The sequence below is a fragment of the Callorhinchus milii genome, unplaced genomic scaffold (assembly GCF_018977255.1).
Source record: "Callorhinchus milii isolate IMCB2004 unplaced genomic scaffold, IMCB_Cmil_1.0 Scaffold3, whole genome shotgun sequence".
NCBI classification, from domain to species: Eukaryota; Metazoa; Chordata; class Chondrichthyes; order Chimaeriformes; family Callorhinchidae; genus Callorhinchus; species Callorhinchus milii.
Window position 1 is genome coordinate 62436618 of NW_024704744.1, and position 26205 is coordinate 62462822.

The 26205-nt window shown below is 39.5% G+C and overlaps 1 protein-coding gene across 1 annotated transcript in view; it reads right to left on the reverse strand.

The window, feature by feature from the left end:
- Positions 1–26205, reverse strand: part of birc6 (baculoviral IAP repeat containing 6) — a 149592-nt gene that overhangs the window by 65691 nt on the left and 57696 nt on the right. The window contains exons 33-55 of the mRNA XM_042333493.1: positions 25663–25790; positions 25033–25164; positions 24448–24663; positions 23161–23344; positions 21227–21385; positions 20913–21046; positions 20076–20229; positions 19857–19973; positions 19297–19442; positions 19081–19207; positions 18834–18944; positions 18127–18260; positions 15026–15153; positions 13265–13827; positions 12133–12308; positions 11334–11430; positions 9916–10110; positions 9172–9372; positions 7774–8053; positions 5408–5664; positions 3943–4051; positions 2345–2566; positions 814–1597 (exon numbers count right to left, since the gene is read on the reverse strand). Coding sequence (XP_042189427.1) covers positions 814–1597; positions 2345–2566; positions 3943–4051; positions 5408–5664; positions 7774–8053; positions 9172–9372; positions 9916–10110; positions 11334–11430; positions 12133–12308; positions 13265–13827; positions 15026–15153; positions 18127–18260; positions 18834–18944; positions 19081–19207; positions 19297–19442; positions 19857–19973; positions 20076–20229; positions 20913–21046; positions 21227–21385; positions 23161–23344; positions 24448–24663; positions 25033–25164; positions 25663–25790 — 4754 coding nt within the window. The remainder of the gene's footprint in view (positions 1–813; positions 1598–2344; positions 2567–3942; positions 4052–5407; positions 5665–7773; positions 8054–9171; positions 9373–9915; positions 10111–11333; positions 11431–12132; positions 12309–13264; positions 13828–15025; positions 15154–18126; positions 18261–18833; positions 18945–19080; positions 19208–19296; positions 19443–19856; positions 19974–20075; positions 20230–20912; positions 21047–21226; positions 21386–23160; positions 23345–24447; positions 24664–25032; positions 25165–25662; positions 25791–26205) is intronic.

The window sequence follows — 26205 nt, forward strand, 5'->3', positions numbered from 1 at the left end:
CATACAAAGGTCTCTGGGGACGTGCCACATCAGATGATTATGAGTTCGACATCACTCATAAGTACACAAGTAAGTGTTTGTGGTGGCAAGGGTGGGAGGTGTCATGCATAGAGCTTTGGCTTATGGGGCTGTAGGTTCCTGGTTCGAATATTTAGTATGCTGGTCTCAGTCAGGACTGCGTGGAGAGCTAAACTGGCCAAGGTATTGGAGGAGAACCAAAACTCATGGAATTGCACCCTAGCAGGGTGGGGATCAGGAGCCAAAGGGGGGAATAGAAAATTATTTCTACAGTTACATAAAAATTAGAGGAAGGAAGAGCTCTTGTTCTTGCCCACTATCCAGTGATGTGGCTCTGAAGTGCTGTGTGATAATTTGGTTAGAATATGATAATTATGTTTCAATAATTTGCTAACGGTATTAGCTCAATTTAAGCTCACACATGAAGAATGATCCCAGACCCAACACCATTCCCAAGAATGGTCAGCAGCTTCAGAACTACTGGGAGAAAGTGGTGAAGGAGGTGGTGAAAGTGCAGTTCTTAAAGGAAGACAATGTAACCAACAATGACAAATTTTGAGTGCCCCAGTCATTATGGACACGATTCATTTCCTGCCTCATTCACACATATAGATCTAAAAACGTATTAAATCGATCGTGTAAATATTGAATAGTAAATTGAATAAATAAATTTAAATTATAATTTAATAATCTGTACATGGAAGTGAGATAATTATTTCAGGATTTTTCCAAATTAAGACAACCTGAAAACTAAGATTTTAGTCAAATGTTCAGAATGGAAATAGCAATGCTCACCTGAGCCATTAATTTTTGATTGTTAGGATGGCAAGAAATGCACTGCAAGAAGAACGCAACAGTTGAATTTTCAATTGCTGTTCTTTGTTGAGTTGTCAGTCCTACTCCTGCAGATGAAGCTGAAGGTAGGTATCTCGATCCAACATGCTGAGATGCATTGTGAAGGTGGCCAGGGCTGCTGCTGGAATGGCACAGCAAGTATAAGAGAGCATTCCAAAGTGGGTTAACTTCAAATCCTCCTAGCCAGTCCTTCATGATGTGGCTGTTCCCAACTTCAGTTAGAAAGCGCAGAACTGGAGCCACCAGATCTGCTGAGAGAGGAACTTTGCTGGTCACATGCTGCTGTGTGTGCTGCCTCTTGTTTCTGTCTGTGAAGCTCTCGGCAGGAGGTACTGCACAGTCCGCACTGGAAATATGACTGAAGCAGAAACTGATCAAGCTCTTCACAAGCATTGAAGGTAAAGAAGATTCCAGGAGTTGCTTAATAGCCTCTGGAGACTGGGATGCTGCTGCAAGGGTTACCAGATGAGATTCGTTAAGTGCAATTGGGGGCTGGGCATTTTTAGAATCATCTGTTAAACCAGAACTCAGGTCTTCCTTCTTGCTGTCATCGGTCATAGATAGTCTGTGCTGGCTCTGTACAGGAGGTGGTGTGATGCCCATCCAGCCCATCAGCAAGGAGAAGTAGCTGGGATGAATATGGCACATGGAACACAGTAAACTATCGACAGCCTTCTTCAGAACCATGTTGCAAGGAAGTGACATGGACCAGTTGTATAATAATCTAAAAAACAGAATTTATAGTTACCACAAAGCACAATAAAAATGATCATAATAGAAATGTGTCCTAGATGGAGAGTTGTAAACACAGCCAGCCAACATAATTGATTTACAATGCCATTTATATAGCACCTTTCACATTGGGAGGATATCCAAAGCGCTAGACAGTCTAAAGTTTGCATCTGAGCTGGGGTGGGGGTGAGGGGACTGAAAGTGAGACAGAAGAGGAAGGTCATTGAGTCAGACCTTGAAAGAGGTAGAAGTTATAGCAAAAGATCTGATGTGAAGAACTTTTATAACTAATTATATTATTAAAGGAGAAAATTTAAATAAGCTTCATACACTTAAATCTGATTGTCTCCAGCTCCCAAAACCATTCATGACCTTGCCTTTTTGTGGGAGATGCTGAGCAAAAACTTATGGCTACTTACAGCAGCAAAATACCAGGGGAAACTCCTATTCTCAGTTACAATGAGAAAAAGGACACATCCCTCCCTACCCCTCAAAGAATGGTTTCAGAGAAGAAGCTTCTAGATTGATAACTTTAACAATACATCTAGTGAACAGATTATGTTGCTATGAACCAGTAAAGTTTGAATTATATAATTTCCCAATTCTAAATCTAAATGACTTTCCCAAACACCTTCAACTCAAGCCATTACCTACTCGTGTGAACAAACATTTCTTAAGGACTGAAAATAATGTGAAATGTAGTTGAACAAAAACAATCCTGAAAGATACTTTCACTTACTCAAACAGCTCACGGTTCAGTAAACCCGTAAGGTCATATTCTACAGGTAATTCGTAACTGTGCCAAAGAACTGCAGCTACACAGTGCAAGTGAGAAGGAGATGGCATGAGAAGGCCATACTCCCGTGGTGTGCTTTCCGCATTTAAGATGCCAACATGGCCGCCTCTCTTCAGCGCAGCCACCCCTGCAGAGTCGTAAACCCACTTCAATAAAGCTTGAATTCTGAAATACAAGAGACAGTGTAATGTTAACTTAGCAGAAAAAGAATTTTAAAAACTCTCTATATGAAATGTATTAATAGATTTTAAAAAAACCTTAGTACAACAACGAAGACTTAACTGGGGCTATCCCAAGATTTTCACATATAGAAATGTGGTTCAAATCCACACAAATTGGTGATGTACACTGACAGATGTTGAGGAAGAATGCAGCATTTGCTCATCTTGCATGCCGTCAGACTACAAATATGTAGATGTCATTTCCCAGGCTGACAAATGCAGTGTTTGATTAGAACTAATCAAACAGGAGTCCTGTAGCTCAGTGGTTAGAGCACTCGCCTTGCACGCGAGACACCTGGGTTCAATTCCAGGCAGGGCTAAACCTTGGGCAAGTTTCCGTACTCCACACAGAGCCTAATAATAATCCCTCCAAAAAAAATAATAAATTGTTCATTTTCAATCCATGTCTGTTTGTGGGACACTGCTGTGCGCAATTGGCTGCCGCGTTTTGCCCACAAATATACGGTGAATTCACTTTACCAACAATTATGTTGGCTGGCTGTGAAGTGCTTTGAGACGTCAAGAAGATGTGAAAAAGCGCTATATCAAATACAAGGATTATTATTATAACTAGCAAAGTCAGAGTCAGATTGGATGAAATGGTACTTCATTAATTAATGGTATTAATTTCAGCTAAAAAAAAATGCTTTGCAAGCTATTGAAGCTCATCTACACCAAAAATTCTCATTGCAATGAAAGGGCACTGCAAGTCAGAAGAATTACTATGGAAAATACCAGAAGAGGATATGCAGTAAAATGTTTATATAGGAACAAAAAGTCTACTATGAAACTAAAATATCCATAATAATGATATAAAATTAACATTTAAACCTGGGTATTCAAATAGGGTTAGGGTTAGAATACTAACAGAACAAATTCCTAGATTTCTAATGCATTGGCAGATAAGACGATAAAGATTTACAATTATCTGAGCACAGAACTCTACAAGTATATTGAACATATCAAACCAAGCACATCCAATATTCATTCATGCTCTAAAATAACATGTTCGTGCCTGCAGCTGTGGTCTGATTGACAAAAGACTCCATCAGACCTGCAAAACTATCACATGGGCAGTGAACGTATAGGATCTAAATACAGCAGCGTGACCATTTTAAAAACATTTTATAATCAAGCAGAATAATTTCTCATTCAGAAAAGTTGTGTTTTTATAAAAAATGAAAATGAGAATTTGCATGTTTAACAAGATGAAGTACGCTTTGTGAAATTTTAATTTATGACTTAAGCCATTCCATTTTAAAATGTGACCAAGATTAATTTACTGACAAAATTATTACAGTACATCCATTGATGTTTTACCTGTCTTTAGTACCAGCATCCTGAGTTGTTCCAAGCTGATAGAGAATATCAATTGTTGAATCGGAGGAAAGGCCATTCAGTCTTCCGAAAAGCAATGGGCTGTTTAAATCTACAGACAAAACAGTTGTACATTGATAACGTACACCTTGTGCTGCTTGCCAAAGGCAAAAAAGGTCAGATGCCCACTCACTGCACTAAAAATATTTCGAGAATTTTGTTTTCATGCAGATCAAAATTAGCCAAAATCAAAGCAATAGGCTTAATATTTATTTACTATGCCCCCATCCTCTGCAACTTCTTCCCACAGTACTTCCGCCTCGCCCCCTCGCTTGCCTCCTTCGAGACTCATCTCAAGACTCTTCGACCGTGCATTTGATCACCCTGCTTCCAGCCCTGCCCTCCATCATCCCTAATCCGGACCCCCAACTCAGGTCCGAAACACTGACTGTCCAGCGCCTTGGGAAGTCCTCCCGACGTGAAAGGCCTTATGCAAATATAATTTTGTTGTTGTGGTAATACGTGAACTGGACCCCAAACTCTACCTAAATATCGAAGTTATATTCTGAAACACATATTAAAATTTGGGAAAGTCTAGAGGCCTGCTTTTCATAAGTTTCTAAATCTATCATACATTGTACTTCAATAATCAATAGTTGAATCTACAGCCACCCAAGCCACAATCAATAGGAGTCCACGAGTGTGTGCAGTCAGCAACATGTCAGAAGATACTGTGGTATAGATTGCTATACATTTGCTTAATTGCAGGAGAACTGTTATGAAGCACTCTTTCAAGTCCATAAACCAAACGTTGGACGGAGCACAAAGCAAACATTTGTGGAAAAATTTTCGTCGCCAACACCAGTTCCTGCATGCTGTGCGCCCACTTCCCAGACCCAGAAAGGGTCAACTTCTGGGCTACTTGGTTGCCGAGATCACTTCCTACACTTCGACCATGAACATGAAGGAAGTGACATCAGCTGCAACCTGATTACCCGGAAGTCAGCTATTTTTAGTCCATGGGACCCTGCAAGCTGAAATCAATCTCAAGCCTGCAGACCTAAAAAGCAAACCCACCCGATGATGTGATTCTATTCTAAAGTGCAAAGGAGCAATTAATGAAGCAACCTTTTTTAAAAAAAATGTTCTAAACCAAACAATCATACAGTATGGAATTAAACAACACTTAGAAAATAATGTGTGCCTAATCCCCATGGTTAAATACCAAAACATCTCTGAATGCACTATACTGCTATAAAGAGATTACATTCAAAATTACTAACTGCTCCTTGGATCATTATAAAATGTAAAGAACTTGGGACAGTCCTTGAACATTAATAGCACTTAATTTTAATGAGGTTACATTTTGCCACATTTGAGTTTTTGTTACATCTATGCACATGCAAATAAAAGGCCTCAAATAATGCTGGTTTTGTGGCTTTGTGTCACAATGTCAATCATTTCTTACCAGTTGGGTCAGTGCCTGAAGCAGCACAATTCCTCAGAAGGATATCGATGAGCTTCAAACCTATCCTGGTTGATTGCAGCCCTATCTTCACCAGCACAGCCTCGATATTGGGTGCATGCATACCGCAATATGGCGACATCAGAAGAGCTGCGCAAGTTTGCAGCAGGTTGGCCGTCGGAGCTGCTGCACTGGCCATCATCGCCTCAAGCTCACTCACGTGGGTTAAACAGTGATGAAGAAGCCGCATCCAACCAATGCTGAAAGTAAATACAGAGTCCACTTTCAGTTTTCTGATCAACGTCTGTGGCTGCAATAGTTTTAACATTCAGTGACCGACTCTTCAATACATACGTGCTCTAAACAGACGCAATTCAAATGTAATGTTGTTGTTGATTATACACACCAAATTACAGGCAGGCCCTTTGACCTGAATATTGGAAATCTTTTTTGTTGTTTTTTTTAAGTTTATAATTGGAATTTAAATTCTGGCATAAGTACTCCAAAAGGATTAACATACTGCTCTAAACATGCAAGCTTAAAACTATGTCATATCTATCAATTCGCCCAATATTATTGTTATTCTTTGAGCAAGAAAATATCATGGCATATAATCTCTCAATTGTCTCCAATAGAAAAAAAGTGATAAATGAAGGAAAATAGGAAACACAAGTATCCTTTGAATGAAACATTTGGCTTGAAAGCAGGCCAGAACAAGTAAACTGATCCAAATGCATTATGATGTCTCGTTTCCTCCTGACGTGAAAAGCACTATACAAATGTAATTTTTTTTGTTGTTGTCTGCTTATGGGATAAATATCTGATCTGATGGGTCCAACACCCTGGATGTCACAGCTCAGATTTTAGGGTGCACAGACACACCATATCCCAATGCTCCACTGCACTGTATCGCAGAATGCAAACGAGTTTCCAGCTTCAATTCCCCTTAGGACAAGTTCCAAATGCTAACTGCACATCTCTCCATAGGAAGATGGAACATTCATCAAGAACGAGCAGATCACATGCATAGAAGTGGCAAAAAAACTGGAATGCAAATTTATTGCCAGATAAATTTGAAACAGACAGATTGGGCGTGACGGAAATCACAATGAACACAGTTATCTTGGTTTATTAAGGGTTGTTATAATTGTGCTGAGATACTTTGTATTGCTGTTTTGTACACGTTATGAAACGTGTTCATTGGTAGCTCTGCAATAGTACCAGCTGCTATAGATTCAAATATCTATTTGAATTGATCAGTTGCCATGTAATATTCTTCTCGATATTGTGATATTGTAAATAACAATCCTAAAAATATCTTATCCAATGAAAGTTCTCATGGTCCAAAAAACACAACTGGAAATATGAGCAAGTTCCCTTTTTTCCTTTGGTCAGTCAGGTGTGCAGACATATGCAGAAACTCATCATCGTGCTCAAGAGTATCCAAACTAGAGGGAATGCCACCTACACATAGAAATTTCCCTGCGTCTTGAATGGAATACACACTTTCCCTGGTGTGACACATGCTGTTTTGGGAGCACGTTGGCAACAGTCAAGGCTTTGGGATCCCAGAGTGTGTGTTGGGGTACTGAAATCCCAAAGCTTGCCCATGGGAGCACTTTCTGGCAAGCTTCCTGCTGCTTGTCAAGTTGGGACCAGCCTACCCATCAGGGTTTTGGCTTACAAGGTTATCAGAAGCTGAGTTGGAAGAATCCTGCTCCCAGTGCCCTTCCAAAGTTTTGCAAATGAATCCGGATGCCTGATCCCTGAATAGCAGTGCCCAAGAATATTGCAGTCCAGCGTGGCTCAGGAACTGGACCACAGACACTGCCAGAGTGTTAACTCAATTCAGACACTCCGCCGTCAAGCATGTAGACTGTTTTGAAGCCTGCTCAACTACAAAAAGATCCACTCTTCATTCCTCCCTCTGGAGTTAATGCAACATCTATTTTATTTATAGTTATATAAATAGTTATATACTGTATAGTGTGGCAAGCAGAGAGAGTAACTAAACTTGTATGAACTTTATGGTTTGGACAGCAGCCAAGCTCTATAGTTTGGTCAGCTAAATTGCTTAAAACCTGAATCAAATGTACCTAATTCAATTGATTGTGAATATCAAAAGCTATTTAATTTAAAACACTTAACTGCAAATTTTAAATCCAAAGAGAGGCTTTAGAGTAAAATGCCAACCTAAACATTTTGGATGTGAGAAAAATCAGAGGCAAGAACAAAGGCACTTCAGTAAATCACAAATCATAAGATTAAAAGGCAGGAGAGGAGGTTTATACTTTCATATAATTACTAAAATGTGTTATATAGTGGTCAGCGTGTTTCCTTTGAAAATTGGGTTGCAGCTGCTATCTTACCTAGTTTTGGAAACCTGATCCTCAGATGGTAGGAAAGGATTATTCACAGTCGCAGATGAAGTGCTCCCAAATGCTGTGAGGCCAAGCAGCTTGATTTGTGATAAGCCCAATGTGCTGGCATCCCGCGGGCGGTGCAGCCGGAGGCAGACAGCAGATGCCACCTCTGCTTTCACCAGTTGTATTTTAATGTAAGTTAGTCCACTAGTAATAACTGGGGTTGAAAGGGGCAACATGTTCACTCCATCTGCACTTATCTCAACAGACACTGAAGAAGGGCATGCTGCAAGAAAGAAATGAGGATAAGTCCACAGCTTTCAGGTGTACAAGCTACATTGGCATTTACAGTCTGTTTCATTAATAATTCAACATTTGCCCAGGTAAGGAGGTCATCAATTTATGACAAGTACTTTCCAATGAGAAATCAGTGAATCAACTTGTGCTTCCTCATCCAATAGTTGTCACCACTTCCTCCCACCCTTCACTCTAGTCAACAGTTCAGACAAAAATAGACCACTATTTTGTTTGCGTGTCCTGTAGAGTGTTTCAAGAATACGTTTTATATAAAAGATGAGGTGTTGTGTAAAACCAAATGATAAAATTATTGTGCGTGAAATTAAGAAAATATTTCCAAAAATTGGCAGATTGCAAAAGAGTATCAGGCAGATTTGTTCAATTTTTGACATTCAAGAGTGAAAAATATACGAGCTCCATTAAAACACAATTGTTGATTAATCCACATAATCAGCAAATACAACTCATTCATTCCTTACTAACAAGATCCAAGTCATGTTGAGAGATAACAACCTACGCATTGTTTACAATAGTACACTGCTGAGGAAAGTCACAGGTCCAACAGCATAATTGCTGTCAACTACATGATACATCATCCAGAATTGACTGAACATCTACATCAAAATATTTGCTGCCCAAGGAAAATACATTTGAAATTTATTTTAAAAAATTGTTTGAAAGTAAATTTCTTTAATATTGTAGAAATAACCCTCAAATTAGTATATATTTATTTAAACAACGATAAATATCATCAGTGGCAATCAGGCTTGGAACTTCACACTTCATTGCAAATGAAACTCCAACCTACATTATAGAATACAATATATTTTGGTTTGGACATGTGCAAAAGCTCCGTAGCATATGGTTTCATGTTTGATGATATTACAAGGTGAGACAATTAAATTAAATATTGTTCACACATGAAATAGTTTTACGTTTAAGACTTCACCCTTAGTTAGAAAACAATGAACTTATGCAACAATAAATCCCAATCACATGAGAAATGAGAACTCCAAAAAAGCATTATGAACTACTATGTCCATCTTGACCTTCATACACAAGCCTTGTTGGAATGCAACAATGATGTACAATGATAAATGCACATACTTGCAAGAGATGCTAGGTGAGGCTGAATATGTATCTCTTTGAGCAGCACTGCAGCTGGGAGATGGATGGTCAAGTCACACCATGCTTCTTCAGGGAGGAAGATATATGACCACGCTGCAGATCTAGCTCTGCGATGGGGCGGAGTGGCCTGGAGAAGGACTTCGGCTGGTTGAGCTGTCGGGCTGCTGGAAGTTATTGTACCTGCAGTGAACATATACATAGTTTAGTTCCTACTCCACATACTCAAGACTGAAAATGTAGTGTAGTCCTACAAATGCAGTTTCAAAGACCGTCATAATGGAATTTTGAAACCAGTTTTCATTGATTGAAATTATCATTGAATTTATTAACATGACTCAAAAGACTAACAGTTACACAATTTATATATATAATCTAATATAGACAAGTCTAAGCTGATGCTCCAATGCAGTGCTGGGGATGTGCTGCATTTACTGGAGGTGCTGTCCTTCGCATGAGACATGAAACCAAAGCCCCGTCTGATTGTTCAAGTGGATGTTAAAGATCCATGGCACTATTCAAAAAGAGAAGGGAGTTTCTCCCCATGTCCTGGCCAACAATACCCCAAAGGTCGTTCAATTCTTTGCTGTTTATGGGATACTGCTGTGTGCGCCCCCACAAAATGGATTGTATATCTTATGAAGTGCTTTGGGATGTCTTCACGACGTGTAAGGCACTGTACAAAATGTAAGGAACATTATAAAACACAAGAATAGCACTATATACCCAGTGGAGCGAAGTTATGGAGTCCCTCGGCATTGTCTGGTTCGGAGGCTAACACTCTAGCCTTCATGTTTCCATCAACAGTTTTACCGGGTCCACAGTCCAGAAACTTCATAATGGTGGATACCATGCTCCTCGCTGTGTTGACAATTGCCCGTGTGCTCGTAACCATGTTGTTACAGATAAGTTGGACACCGCCTGAGAAGAGAGTAAACAGTGCATTGTGTATTGAAAATGTCCAAAAGCACCAGTGACAGGTCTACCTATTGACAAAGTCTAAAGATTAACATATCTCACCCCATCATACAGGTAACCAGCAATTTTAAAACAATCCTTAAAATAGGATAAAAATGGGAGATATTTTATACCTCACGTCTTTAATATTTCAGATAGTTTTACACACTTGAAGGTAGAACTTAGAAATAGATTAACTCTACAAATATTCCATAGCAGAAATGACAATTTTTCAAAGTACTCAACACTCAATATTCATCCAAATGTAAGCAGAAATAATAGTAATAATAATCCTTGCATTTGATATAGCGCTTTTCACTTCGGGAGGACGTCCCAAAGCGCTTCACAGAACACACTGTAAAGTGAATTGACTGTATATTTGTGGGCGAAATGCGGCAGCCAATTGCGCACAGCAATGTCCCACAAACATTGAAAATGACCAATTTAATTATTGTTTTTGGAGAGATTATTATTAGGCGTGTGGAGTAAGGAAACTTGCCCAAGGTTTCGCCCTGCCTGGAATTGAACTCAGGTCTCTCACTTGCAAAGAGCTATAGGACTCCACATATCTGCATTTCTTTGCTACCTCTTTTACTAATGGAATGAAGATTAGGTACAGTTATACTATCAATGGTGTGCGGAGAGAGAGAGCAATATGGAGCACTATGGAGTGCATTAACAACACCTTGAATTTATATAGTGCCCTTCATGCGGGTAGCATCTCTGAGTGCTTAATGAATGCACAACTTCAGAATCAAATGAGGCATTTACAAGGAAGAGACACTAGAAGTAAGGAAGGGTATGATGGGGAAAAAATGGACTAAAAAGCTACCAAGAACTAATAAAACAGAGCAGAATTGATGGGCCAAAATAGCCACTACTGTTAACTGGAGTTTATACATCACCTTAGTTTAAAATCAGTCTGGTGTAGAAAATGAATAGTATGCATAGGACTTTCTTTTTAAAAATCTTTGTAGTACGAGACCTCAGATTTAGATCAGTTACAATTATTTTGGTAGGGTTCATTGCAGAAAACAGTGATAAACATTCGCTACCCTTCCTTCATTTAAAATAAACAATCCAAAGAAACATAAGGTACTGGTACAATTTAAAAATACTCAATTAGACTTAACAGATCTTTCTGGCTTTAAAACCAGAAGTTTTTATTGCATAACAGTTGCACTTACCCATGTCATGGAATGCTTTCAGTGCTTCGGTGGAGTCCAACACTCTCAGAATAAACCACAACAAGGGCTCTGACAATTGGCATGTAGAAAGTGATCCCTAAAAAGGCAAAGGATATGAACACATTACTGGAAAGAGATAGAAATCAGATATTAGAATAGGGATTATCTTTCTTGTCACAGTGTGTGGGTAAATAAAAGTGAGTAGTGATGCAATATCATTTGAATGAAGCGAAGCAATGCTGCCACACCAGTATTTGAGGCCTGACCCTAAGACTGAATTTGGTGAGTTTTATTCTTTGAGAAATTACACCTCCTAACAGAGTGCTGGTCAAGATGTCATTTCTTTCAGGTCAAGGGAGGAGGGACAAAAGGAAAATGTGTGTGATGGGGTGGGGTTTGGAAAACAGAGAGAGCATTGGTAGTTTTAGGATGAAGGTTTTATTTATCCAAACAAATCTTGTGATCATCTGAAGTTTTAAATCATTCTCCTCTCTACCCAGTGAGATCAAGGAGCACAGCTAGATAAGTCTTAGAGTTGTGAGTCATGAAAGATAAGATCATGAAAAGAATGCAATTCAAGGCTTTTTCCTATATAAATCCAAACCAAACAGGACAAGACAACTTAAGTGTCAATTATATAATTTTCTAAGCTCAAGAGAATGATAATGCAAACATTCTCATCAACATGTTTGGGTACTATGCTGCAACAGCATAATACCCAACAATTATAAAGTGCAGTCTAAAGATCACGACCAGTTGCAGAATAGTTTTACACACACACACACACACACTCAATTACCTGTCTTCCCATATACCCACAGGCCATATATGTGAGAATAGGCTGCAGCATAACCTGCACTGAAGTGGCTTTTTTGCTTAGAGTTGTCAGAATGCTGAAGAGTCCGTCCCCAACTGAAATAGCATCTAAACCACTGTGGAAATTCTCGTGTTTAGTAAGATGTAATCCACTTGCACCTGATGAAAACGAAATATCATGAGCACTGTGACCAATAACGGCACCTCCTATAACTGATATCAACAGTCTTAGACTTCGGTGCCTTGGGACGTCCTCCCGACGTGAAAGGCGCTATACAAATGTAATTTTGTTGTTGGACGTGTGTTGTCATCAGTATAACCGGTTTGTTTCTGCAGTTCTCCATTCCTGTTTAGATTGATGCGCTTCACTGCAGCAAAGGCATCCAGAGTTTGACTTATTGGAGATTGTGCAGTCAATCATTGGGGATAAAACTAGCTCAGTTGACCGTAATCAATAACATGGATGTAAATGCAGCAACTGAACAAAACTTAGAATCTAATTTATATACAAGCACAGTGTATACATTATGTACAAGCAACCATAAATTCTGGAACAGAATGTAATCAATAGCTTATTTTAAAACAAACCATCCACAGAATTTGGATCAGTTGCCTTTAAAAAAAAATACATGCTTTTTTCACTACATTGTTTCCCCTTACAGGTGGGCTGAAGCAATCCATCCACCAGAGTTCAGGAAAGTGCAAGATCGAGGTTAGTGACTCATCTGCGACTGATGTCAACAACAACTTGCAATTATATAGCGCTTTTCATGCCGGACGGCATCCCAGAGTGCTTAAACATGCAGCAAATGGTATAATTACAAAGGACACGAGGAACAACGTTTATACACAATGCTCAGAACAGCTCTTTCTGCTTTCCTTTCCAGCAAGATGGAGCATCTTGTTCTCTTATGAGCTTAAAAGTGGACAAGACCATTCTCTACTTTTGCTCAGCAAAAGTTTGAAGTAAACAGAAGTCTCAAGTGACCAGAAGCTCAGGGAAGTGAATTCGCTAATTGTAGCTCAATTGACTGCTTAGCCACTAGAAATATTTGGTTCTATATTAAGATAGTTCCAACCACACTTTATGCTGATAAACTTTATTTAAAACCTACCGATTATCATTGCCATAGCATTGCTATTGCACTGGCCCAAAGCTGAAAGAATCTGACTCATGATTTGTTGGTTGCCCAAAACCAAATCTGCAATGCAAGTTGTTGTTCCTTGGGTTGTCGAGGTGCTCCCATTGCCATCTTTGCTGCCAGAGACTTTTTCCTCATCAGACACGCTATCTGAGGCACTGCTAGAAACTGGCATTCGAGCACTGAACTCCCGGTTACTTGAAAGGGGTAGCTGCACCAAAATGTTAACCAGCTTTAGCAAATCAAACATGAGCTGATCCCTTGTCGTCTCTCCACACACTGCCTTAGCGTCACCTGGACGTATGATGTTAGCAAACAATCCGCCAAAACAGGCACGAGCACCAACCGTGCTATCCGAGCCACTTCGGGATATGACCTTGTCAGAGCAGGTGATGTAATGGTGCACCAGGAAGGTCACAGATTCGATGACAGCAGAGATGGTGCTGACAGAAACAGACTCAAAATTCTGCTCCAGACTAAACTCCAGGAGTTTCACCTGTGCATCCAATGGCCCTTGGCCTGTCTGAAAAGGGCCCCTGGTGTAAAAACAATTAATAGTAGTTTAGAATTCAGAAATAATCAATCACATGTTGATCACATTTTCATGTGCAAAGTTCATAAAAACATTGGTGAAAGCAAAGAGCTGCACAATGCACAAGGGAAGATCTTTATGACAAACTTTTCTCCTTAAAATTGTTTATATTTACGACCTTAGTTTCAACTTTTCAATCAATTTTATTTCTGACTGACAAAAAAAAATTTTCTTTGGCGCCATACCAACCACATACTCCACAACCACACTGCTGATATTTTTATTGCACAAAATCTTCCCTACTCTAACAGATCACTTTCATGGGGTCCCTGACAGAGGCCGAACCGCTAAACTTTCAGCATTTTTTGAAGGGGGAAAATGCAGTAAACTGCAAAGCCCATATTATGCTTACCTACCTGCTGAGTTGAAAAAAATGATCAAAAAAAAGGTTCAATAGCAAAATAATACTGCTTTAAAAATCTATACCATTTGTGAGACTGACAGGGAGGCCACTTCACGACTAAATATTTTTGATTATTTTTAAGATGACAAAGTATTCCTTTAAATTCGTTATAACAAAGTGATGAGGATGGGTTTGGAAATAATCAAATATAGTTAGGATACAAATACGCAAAAGAACAAAATATTGAATATCTACTAGTACAACATTTTCTTCGTGTTGAACATGTTAAAAAAAAGCAAGGAATGGTTAAAGCATTCTACTAGATTCAGCAAAAAATATTACTTCAGATCATTCCTGAATGCTGAAGTATCTGGTGAACTAATTGCAACAATCCAATGTCTATGCCTCGGTAACTAAATAGTTGCAGTGCACTCGTTCTTGAATGGAACAAAGAGCTTAATGAGCAAATCACTGATGTTTAGTGAGACAGTGTAAAATGATTAATTAGTACAAATTCATTGCTTTGACATACATTGCAACACACACACCTCATGAGTCTGATGCTGAAAGAAATCAGCATTTAGTTAAAATGCGATAAAAATTGATCAAAACAAAAGGAGCTTGGTTGAAAATTTCCGCCGTGAGAAGATTTACAAGGCATAATAACATTTCTTCATCTCGTTCAGTGCAATCGAGCCAAAAATTTTGTCAAGAATTTCAATTAATTTCTTGTAAATTAACCTTGCTGTTGGAAGACTAGAATAGTTCTCTAAACATTCTATTACATTGTAAAAGTTACCTTTCAGTTGAAAGTATATGTATAAGCTTCAGCAGGAATTCACTGAACATCTGAGGATTGGTTGAGGAGAGGTGCACCTGAAGTCGAGTGAGGAACTCTTGCATAGCTTGAGTGGCCGTGGGTCCAACCTTAACAACAAGAACAAAATTACATTTGTATAGCGCCTTTCACGTCGGGAGGACGTCCCAAGGCGCTGGACAGACAGAGTTATAGACCCGAGCTGGGGGTCAGGGTGGAGGGCAGCGGGGAAAAGCAGGGAGATCAAAAGCATAGTCGAAGATAGTGTTGAGGTGGGTCTTGAAGGTGGCAAGGGAGGTGCAAGACGGAGGGACTGCGGGATGGAGTTCCAGAGGGTGGGAAGGCTCAACCGCCAATAGTGAGGCGAGCGAGGCGAGGGACGTGAAGCAGACCGGAGCCCACTGAGCGGAGGTAGCGAACAGGATGGTAGGGGTTAGGAGGTCGGAGAAGTACGGGGAGCAAGATCGTGGAGGGCTTTGAAGGTGAGGACCAGGATCTTGAACTGTATCCTATGTGTGATGGGAAGCAAATTACAAATTAGCAACATTCACAGAAGCAGTGAACCCCCAGCTTACAAGACTCTGGGATCAACTCTCTTAGTTACGCTCAGCAAGTACCAACACCTTGCTGAGAGCCCATGTGATCCCATAGCTTCCCGCCTCACCGTCCTTTCTCTGGTGGTTAATTGCCGTGTGGGTGAGCAACTCCATTTCTTAAAAATAAGTGGTAGAAATGCATAATGCAGTACCAGAAAATGCCAGTAAACACATTACTGAAATTTTCCTGCACTGCATATGCATTTTGGATCTCCCCCATTTGTCCAGCTAGCTGAGGTTTATCTGTACTGCAATTCAAAGTGGCTCATAAACAAGTGAAAATAGTCTTATTTAGGCACACCTTATTGAACCCCTTCACTATTTTATCTTCCATCAGGTCCCCTCTGCATTGTCTCATCTCTCTATAGGTCTTTACTTTTTTGTTGTGGTATAAATGTTTACAAAAAATTAATATCATATGGTTACAGAACAGAGGTAGAATACAAAAGCATTGGAAAATGAGAAGGCCTCTGGGAGAAAAAAATACTTTGGGAAAGTAGACAGCTCCCTCCAGTGGGTGAGCTGGTATCAGCTGAGGTTCGATAGCCTGAATGATCTCATCTGATGCTGAATTCCTGAAATTCTATCCTTCCCGGACACTCCCATCCCTCTTGTAATGGACACCATCTGCCAGAAGATGGGGCTCTACACAGCTCTTTCAACAACAACTTCATCAGTCTCAAAGACAGCTCCAAATGTCCTTTAAGGCCATAATGATTTTGAAGTGATAGCTGTCTGATGAATCGCTCTGCTGTCTGTTAATGCAGATCAATTCCAAATGCCAAGTAAAATTCAACTGAGAACTGCATACTTCTCCCACCACCCCAATCACAAATCATTTAAAAGGATCAAATGCATATCAAAACCAAACTAAAATCTGTGGCCCAGATACATCTTTTCTCTCTGGTCTGCCTGTTTTGTTACAATCCCCACCCCCCTTTGTTTTTCATTATTAACAGTTCTTTCCCCCTGTTTTGTTACAATCCCTCCTTTGTATCATTAACATCTCTTTAACCCATCATCCCCTGTCCTCTACTCCATGTTCTCTAGTCTTCCTTGCCCTGCCTCCCCCCTGTTAGCTCTTAAAAACCTCTCCCCCTCAACAGACCTGAAACATTGATTCCCTTTCCTTTCTCAGCCTGACTTGCTGAGTGTTCCCAGCGACTTCTGTTTTTGTTTCAAAGGCACTTTGAAATTTGATTATAATAATCTTTGACTAAGTCATAAGGTGCAACGATTAAATGCAAATGTCTCAAGGCCTTTCACAAGAGTTAGCTCAGGGTGTAGGGACTGTATTTGTAGGAGAATGCAGCAGCTAATTTGCACATTGCAATGTCCCACAAACAGCCATGAAGTGAATGCCCAATTTTAGCTGGGAATTGTTGGCAGGATACCAGGAAAAACTGCTTTCTCTTTTTGAATAGTGACATGGAATCTTTAAAGTCCATCTGAACAGGTGGTTGGGACCTCAGTTGAATGTCTCATCCAAAGTACATGATTGTTAATAGAAGGTTTCCCAGGTCTCACTTTACCCTGAAACAACTGTTCATCACTGACACCAGAGACAATGCTGAGCAGTTTTTTTTCTGGTATCCTGGCAACAATTCCCAGATAAAATTGGGCATTCACTTCATGGCTGTTTGTGGGACATTGCCATGTGAATACTTCAGATTCAATTCAATAAAATAATTTCTATAATTGGAACACAAAGCAGAAGATAATGGGCAACTGAAACGTAATGGTTTCTCCAAAATGTAAAAATATAAATACCAATCTCTTATACAGGAATGTTATTGCAAATATGCATCAGGGATTAAAAGTAGGTTGATGGATAAAAATAAAAGGGAAAGTTGCTTTGTTGAAAAATACTTTTAACAAAAAACATTCATAACTCGCATACACAATATGTAGCGAAATGGCCACCAAATAAGCATAATAAACATTTGTCCATATTCCAAGTATTGAGTGCAGTTTTCAAGATGGAAAATAAACTGTTGGCCTCAACTACAATTTGTATTTTAAAAAAAACTAACTGCGGAAGCATGAGACAAACAAGCAGAGGCCAGATACTCGCAAAAGGAAGCAAGCGAAATCAGGCACTGCCCCAGGCTCCTGAGCTTCAGAGCAGCACAACTTGAACTAGGACTACGCCTCCCCTTGACCCAAGGAATAAAATCCCTCAGTCTCACCAAAAAAAAAGAAATGTGTAGCACATGTTATTTTAAGAGCATGTTATACTTCAATAAAATATTCCCTGTAATTGATAGTGTAGAATTCCTTGTATTACACTTGTAGTGTTGAAATATCTCAACGGATTTACAAGAAATTGCTGTCAAAGTAATTATTGTATCCATACACAAATACTGTACACATTTCATGATAAACAGATCAGAAATATTCAAAACAAAATTAACAAGTAGATATCCAAAAATAATTACATATCCATTTCATCAAACTGCAAAAATATACACATGTGAAGCCAAGTACCTGTGGGCTGTGTTGACAAGTGCCATGAGGGCTGGTTCCTGAGAAGAACCTCACAAGTACATGAATCATATTTGGGTCAGATACCATCAGCTGGGCTGTACTTTCCTGGAGTACCATGCTATTGCTTGGAGGAGCTAAAAAATAAATAAACATTCAAACAGTACTGAACACGTAAAAGAGGTTTTAATAAGATTTAGAATAAATCGAGAGTGGCAGAATATAATATTATTGTTGCTGCAACATCCTTTGCTGTTGTGACAGAACAGAGGTTTGAAGGCACAATTCCATATACAGGATGTTAAGATATACTGAAGCAGAGTGCGGTATTGGGATTAAGATCTAGATGTCAAGATCTAAAATTTAAAATTAATTTAACAGACTCAATGTCTTCCTCCTATATTGTTTTAACTGAATGACGAGCACTACTTTTTTTTAAAAAAAAACAGCGGGATTTATTTTATTTGTAACCCCTATATTACTCACTAGTTTAATTTTAGTCTCAGGAATTTTGCTTAATAGTGTTGGCAATTTGCAACAAAAACGTTATGCAACCAAGTTAAACAAAATATTTTAAAAAAACAGAATGACCGAGTTTGTATTAATGATGAGAACATGCCAAGGAAATAGTTTAGGTGTTTCATTTGACCATTTTGTACAACTTTGTTTCTAAAGTAAGAAAACAATAATGTTTTTTAAATTGTACTTACCATTTAGTTGCATGTTTGTCATAAGAGTTAAACTATGCAAAACAAGACACCAAGTCCTTAGAGAGGTATTTGGGTACCAAGCCAAGATAGTCAAGAGGCTTGATATTGAAGCTACAAGATTAAATGAAAAACAATGTTAGAAAAGAGTTCCCTCATATGTATTTGCATTACAATAAGGAAAATAATGTTTTTTTAAAAAAAAACTTAAGTATAAAGAACTCTGACAAGGAACAAGACTCTGACTCACCTTGATTTAAGGGTATGGTTGGTACTCTGCTTGCGTTAAATAAAAATATATCTGCTCCAGTGTCCTCACTTCCAACAGAACAAGCATTCATGCTCAGTGTAAGCCACAACTGTAGCAATGATTCCAACTGGAAAATCATGTTTTATAATTGCATTAAAATAGAAACTGAAGAATCACATGCCAGAAATACAAAATGCAATAAATGTTTTCCTATACCTGAACGTGATGAACTTGAAGCATTGAGAACAGTTTGTTGAAACATGCACTCAACATAGGAATTGATGGTGGTGGGATCACCAGCTGACTTGCTGAATGTAACCCTCTTAGCAAAGCATCATCTGTTCCATGAGAGGGCTGTGACACTGCGGTGAACAAAAATAAGCTGATAAATGCACAGATTTATTTCAAAAGTAATCGTTTCTGCATGCAAATGTGTGAGGGCATCTCTCTTGCCTCCACATGGGTTCCAGACACGCCTGCACACTGAAGGAAAGAAGCGCTCTCGCATACACAATGACTCCCTCCTCTCAAACACAGCACCAGGTATACCCGCATGCATGGAGGGGAGAGGCAGAAAGGCCCAGTCAGCGTCAGGACAAGTAACCGTTTACAGGGTTTTGCAGTGTTTACTGGATAAACAAATTTTTTTGTGTCAGGCATGTTTTATCAGGGTTTTCGTTAATAACTGAAAAGCAGAAGCCCCAACAGGACGATATGAAGGACTGGTCATTTTAATAATGTGCTTTTAAGATTTGAACATTTTTGCCCTGGTTTACCTGTGGGAGATGTGTTAGTGAGAGCCTGAAGAATCGAGTCAGCTTCCAGAGTAGCCATCATCTTCAACATAAGCTCAGCCTGCTGTTCCACTCCTACCTCCAAACGGGCATCTAGAGCTGCTCCGCAAAGAAATGTAACAAGGTTATCTTTTTCAAAAAAGAAAGGTAGTTCAGATCATCAGAATTGTGTGGTATAGAGTACTTATGAAGCATACAAACCTTGAGATACAGACACAGAGACGCTTTGAGATCCATTCTTCTCACTGGTAGGGGGTGGTTTGGGCATCTGAATTCCAACGCCACCAATATAAGGATTGTAACTGTAAGTGCCATAGTCGGTACCCCAATAGTCATACCAAGTACTGCTAATAGGCTTTTGTGAATAAAAAATAAAATGTTGAACAGCAAGACTAATCTGCTTTACAAAACACTCATCTACTATTCGCAACATTTTAATGAAAAGGGCAGCGTAATTTCCCAAGATTACAGAGAGTTTAACTTTAATCAATTAAACCAATGATCTAATAGCCCACAGAATAAGAGTGAAATAAAACAAACCCTGAACTATGCTGGTTAATTTGAAATCATCCAAGTTGCCTTCATTCTGTACATTCCTTTAACCTTAAGTTGCCTTGGGTCACTAAGTATGTTAGGCCGATAAGTACAACTTAGTACAAGTTCAAATTTATTAACTTCAAGGAAGCGCCATGTATTTTTTTTTTAACAAGCAGCATTGAGGCAAAACAAGGAAATAGTGTCCCAATGGTTTCATATTGTTTAATTTGAAATTATATAAAAAATATAGAATCTGTAGAATTTACATCTCAGCAAGGTTTTAGACCCTAAATGCAAGTTGCCTTATGGTACAAGATTTTATCAAATTAGACTCAAGTCCAAAGAAGCACACATTTTGGGACAGAATTGCAAAACCATAATACAGGTTCCTAAATGTTATTCCCAAGGCAACATAGTGCAATCCATTTTGTCAAAACATATTAGAGATAAAGAAAATTAGTTCAGCGTGCAAAGATAAATTTAATCGTATGTGCACTATACCTTGAACACCTTGGCAGCAAGGGGATCTTCATCAAAGTCAACATCTAGGGGACCAATATCAACATCCATGAGGTCTTGTAGCATGTCAAAGTCTTTGTCTTTATCTTTTTCCAAAGATGATGCAGACGGAGCACCTTTGGATGATGAAAACAGCTTTAACATTGCCAAGTAAATAAATACTGTAAGGAAATGGATCACTTACTCACTGGGCAATTTTAAGGCTGTGTTTTTCTTACAAGACTGTCCAGCATTTTTATTTTAAAAATTAAAACTTTTACTGCTTTTCTCCTTATATTAGCACGTAAATTACTCACCCGCAATATCAGGGGTCAGAGGTTCATCTATAGATTCAACAAGTGGAATGACAGAAGGTTGTTGCAGAGAATCATCAGTGTCAGCTGCAGATGCTCCAGCATCTTCACCCACCGCTCCTTCTTCCATGGTGTCCGAGACAACTGGTGACAGCAGCTCACCTGTTATTTCCAGTTTCAAAAACAAGTTTGTAACATCACGCAACTTTTAAACAAAGCAATCACAGATACCTACAGTAGATAAATTCAATGACGCAACAGCACAATCAAGCTTACCTTTAATGTGGGCAATTCAATAAATATCCATTGACAACAACTTACATTTGTATAGGGCCTTTCAATCAGGAGGACGTCCCAAAGTCAGGGATCTGCACCCAAGCTAGTGGTTGGGATCAGGAGGGGTGGAGGGCTGGGAAGGTAGGGGTAGGAGATTGACCAAAGGCACAGTCGAAGAGGAGGGTCTTGAGACAGGTCTTGAGGGAGGCAAGGGAGGGGGTGAGGGGGAGGGACTGTGAGATGGAGTTCCAGAGTGGCTGAAGGCCCACCCACCAGGCCAGAGCTCGCTGAGCGGAGGGAGCAGGCAGGTTGGTAGGGGGTTAGGAGGTCGCAGAGGTAGGGAGGAGCGAGGCCATGGAGGGCTTTGTAGGTGAGGACCAGGATCTTGAACTGTATCCTCTAAGTGATGGGAAGCCAGTGGAGTCGGGCGAGGATGGGAGTGATAGGGTTACAGAACCTGGTGCGGGTGAGGACACGGGCTGCAGAGTTCTGGATAATCTGCAGCTTGTGGAGGCAGGAGTTGGAGAGGGAGTTCGGGTAGGGAGTTTACAGAAAATATTACAGCTGGGCAATCCAGACATTTACAGATGCAGTTTACTAAATGTTCCTAAGCCTCACACTAAAATCTCTATATAGTGAAAATACATGAAGCACAAATAAAGAGCACAAAGTTTTAATTTCAATTAATGTGACCATTGGTTTAAATTTAATGAAGAAATTTTACACTTTCTGAATGGGACCATTAGAAATATATTAGGTTTATTTAGTTGCTGCAACAAGTCGATATAGTCCTTTTATTCAGTACTATCTGTACCCATTGCAGCTTCACTTGTAACCAAAGGATCCAATATGGAATGTAGATTTACACACAGAGAGACACACAGACAGATATTTCATCTTAGTATGTACTCAGCTGGGAGGACTCCTGTGGGAGGACTCATTTCATATATTTTCTCCCTCAGTCTCACTCCCCCAGTCTGTCCCACATGAGAGCCTCCAGCTCCCATGACAACCAGAAAAATGTGCCATAGATTTGTTGCCCTAACCGCCCTACCATCAGTGGCCGGGCTTTCAGCCTCTCAGCCCCTAGGCTCTGGAACTCTATCCCCCAGTGCCTTCGCCGCTCCCTCCCTTTCCTCCTTCAAGGCCGGTCTCAAGACCTTTCTCTTCAACCGTGCCTTCAGCTCCCCTCTCGACTCTCTACCCCCTCCCTTCCCTCCCCCTGACCATTTCCCCACTGCTCGGGTCCCGACCCAACAGTCCAGCGCCTTGGGACGTCCTCCCGACGTGAAAAGTGCTCTATAAATGCAATCTTGTTGTTGTTGTTGCAGAATATAGATGTATCTCTCTGAATGGTATGTGCTTTCGTCTGTCGCTACGTACTTGCAGAATATGATGTACACTTCATATTTTGGGGCTTAAAGCATTTTTTTTTAACGATAAGAGATGCCCCCCCACAAAAATATGCCCATGACACTGCCAGCTGCAAGACCTTTCCGATGAGGTATAAATCATGTTTCTATGTGAATCGGTTATTGCGTGATTGTCAGCTACACTAACAGACAGACATTTAGTCTTTGTTAGTACAGAAGATGGTAAAACCTTTCCAAAATAAAATTTTAATCAATGCATGTTTTAAATGAGCAGTTTTGTCTGCCTACCTCCCAAGATGTCTTGGATCATGCAAGTCAAGGAATATTGTGCCCAGGCTCCACCCCAGGAGATGTCACCCCTGTTGAAGTCTGTTCCTACTAACAGCAACAAAAGGCGTTCAAGCTGCTGCTCATTAACTATTTCACACAGGTGAATTGTTGGTCTGGTAGCATTTGCAATTCGTGCAAGAACCTGCCAAGAAAAGCAAAAAGTCAGGTAATGTAACGTAATGTAGATTTACATTTACCTTTTAAAGATCATATCTTAATTTAACTTTCAGTTTCAATTAAGGTTTTTAAACCTCTAAACTTCCTCTCACATAATATAACTGCTCTCTAGAAATAGAATTCGTCCTTTACTGCATTGGAAAGTAATTCTAATTTATCCTCATCATTCATAGCTGTGTAATTCCAGTTTAACTTTGCATTTGCTATTCATTCATCTCAAAATGTTTTCCTGCCTTTTGCATACATTATGCAGTCAGAAGGTTGTGCTTTCAAGCCACACATCTGGATTTTAGACTCAGCCTTGGCTGACACTCCAATGCAGTGCAGGGGAACATTAGATTCTAGGAGGGACTATCTTTCGGATGAGATGTCAACCAAGGTCCTGTCTTCCTGTCCAGATGGGACACTAATCTCATGACACCATTCCAAAAGAGGAGAGTGTTCTTACTTATGTCCTGGCCAGATAAAACTGGTTATTCACTCTTCACTGTGGGACAAATTGACAGCCACATTTGCCTACAAAGAGTCGCTTCACTACATTTTACAGTAGAAAAATGTGAAGCACTTCAAGATGTTTCTATGATTTAAGGCTTTATGTCAAATTATGCTCTTTTCAGAATATTCTCTTCGGAACAGAATACATATTATGATAGCACAGGAAGTGATGCAAGCGATATTTTGTTTTGCAACTTCAATTCAATCGCTTGCTGTTAGTGTAGGAAGCACCTTATCTAAATTATGGAGAATTGATGGCCAGAACTCAGTAAAAAATTCCTTTCTCAGTTCAAAGGTGCTCCCACAAGATCTTTAATACTCACCTGAGCAGCCAGGTAGTAAGTTAACTTCTCACCTTAAAGACTACATCCAAAAATACATAATCCCACTAATACACAATGCTACGCCAGCCAAGACTGAGCAAGTCCTGATGTGGGGCTTGATTAGACAACCCACTAACCGAGCTACAGGAATATTGTAGCTGGCTGTTTATAGATCAGAAATTGAAGCGACTTAGGATCAAATCATTAATTTTATTTCACGAGAAGTTAAATGAAAAATGACAAAACTCACCTTACAGACAAACAACAGTAGATCTGCATGACAGGTGAAATCCATGGAGAGGAGAAAAAGTGCAAGTTTCTGCACCACCGCAATGCAGCGATCATGGGATAAGGTAAATGGAAGTGGTTCCACCTCAGGAGATTCTTTAGTGGCAGAAGATTCTGAATCTAAAGTAGTGCGAGGCCACTCTGCTGTTCGACGTAGACGAATGAGGTCTTTAAAGTGCTGAAGTGCGATTTAAGAAAAGTTAAAGGCGGTTAATTTCCACTCCCTGATCAATTAAATCTTTAACTGAAAATAAACTGATAATGACACAAGAACAAAACCTGAATTCTTCTTCACTATAGGAAAACTAAGGCTAAGTTTTTTTTTAAAAAAAAGTTTACTTTTTCCACAGCATTGATTAATTAATGGCTAAATTAACCTCCGTATCATCTTATATATTTACTGCTTGTTCCATGCCTTAATACAAACAGTAGTGGAAGTTTTTTAAAATCTCACATGAAGCAATTAAATATCAAATATTTAATATCTGGGCATTGATTAACAACGTTAAACCTTTCTATTACAAGGTATGCAACAAGATAGAATTACCTTTGATGTAATTTGCTTTAGTTTTGCTTGTTCAACCAACAGCTTGTATGAGGATCCTTTACTGCTTTGGATCTTCTCTTTTTCTATTTGCTCAACCAGTGTCTTCTGTCTTGCTTTTAACAAATTGAGTTGCTGCAAGAAACGTCAGAAGTCAAGATTCAGACCTACCAATAGAGCAAGCTTTTAATGATCAGACCACATCCATATCAATTCCCAGATCTCTAGAAATTTATCTCCCGATCCAACCACTGTAGGGTGTAGAATGACTCCCATCTACAGACAAGTGGTCAGTTACCACTTCGCAGTTTCAGCACAGGTGTAAGTCAGACACTGGCATGCCGAATCCATTGTAAATCAAGTGGTTAAAAATTCACGCCAAGCCCTCTTGTCGAACCACAATAAAACATGTAACCAGCAAAGGCCCTTCCCTCTCATTGTATTTCTCTCCCCTGTATCTACCCCTATAATAGTTAAATGGTCGAGTAACCCCTGTGTTGGAACTCCTTTGAGTAAACTGTATTTATTTGAATTAACAACAGATCTCATTTCCAGACGTAACATGGCAAAATGTTTCTCGAATGATTCGCTGGTGAAATTAAAATGGAAAACAGATGATACAATAAGCACTACCTGTTTATGGTGTATAAGTTGTTTTCGAATTTTCCGGGAGTATAAGCGGTCAAGGCTGTTGCTGCCCTTGGCAGATCTGCTGGAGCACTGTGATTGAAGATTGTTATTGATAAAACTCCATTGGTTGCCTGAAAAAAAAAGGCAGTTCTTTGTTAAATACTCAACAAAAGCAAAGATAACAGACTGAGCTTTATTCTACAGTTATGTCTGGTGGATGTGGAAAAAATGCCTTTAATTTCTCAATGGAAACTCATTTAATTTCTCAGCGCGAAATCTCCTTCCTTTACCACAAACGGAATCAGAAAAAGAAAAGCAGTTTGTAATCATAATAATATGGGCTAGAAGAGGCAAATAAGACTGTTAATTTATTTAATAATGATATACCCAGAAACCCAGGTCAACTTTGGGACACAAGTTCCCAACTTAGGCTCTGATCAGCCATGGCTGGGTTTAATCTCTTTCTGCCAGGTACAGAGGGCATCTATCTTGCTTTGCTACCACCGGTCCATTTCCAACTAACAAATCAACTTTGCCATGAAGGAT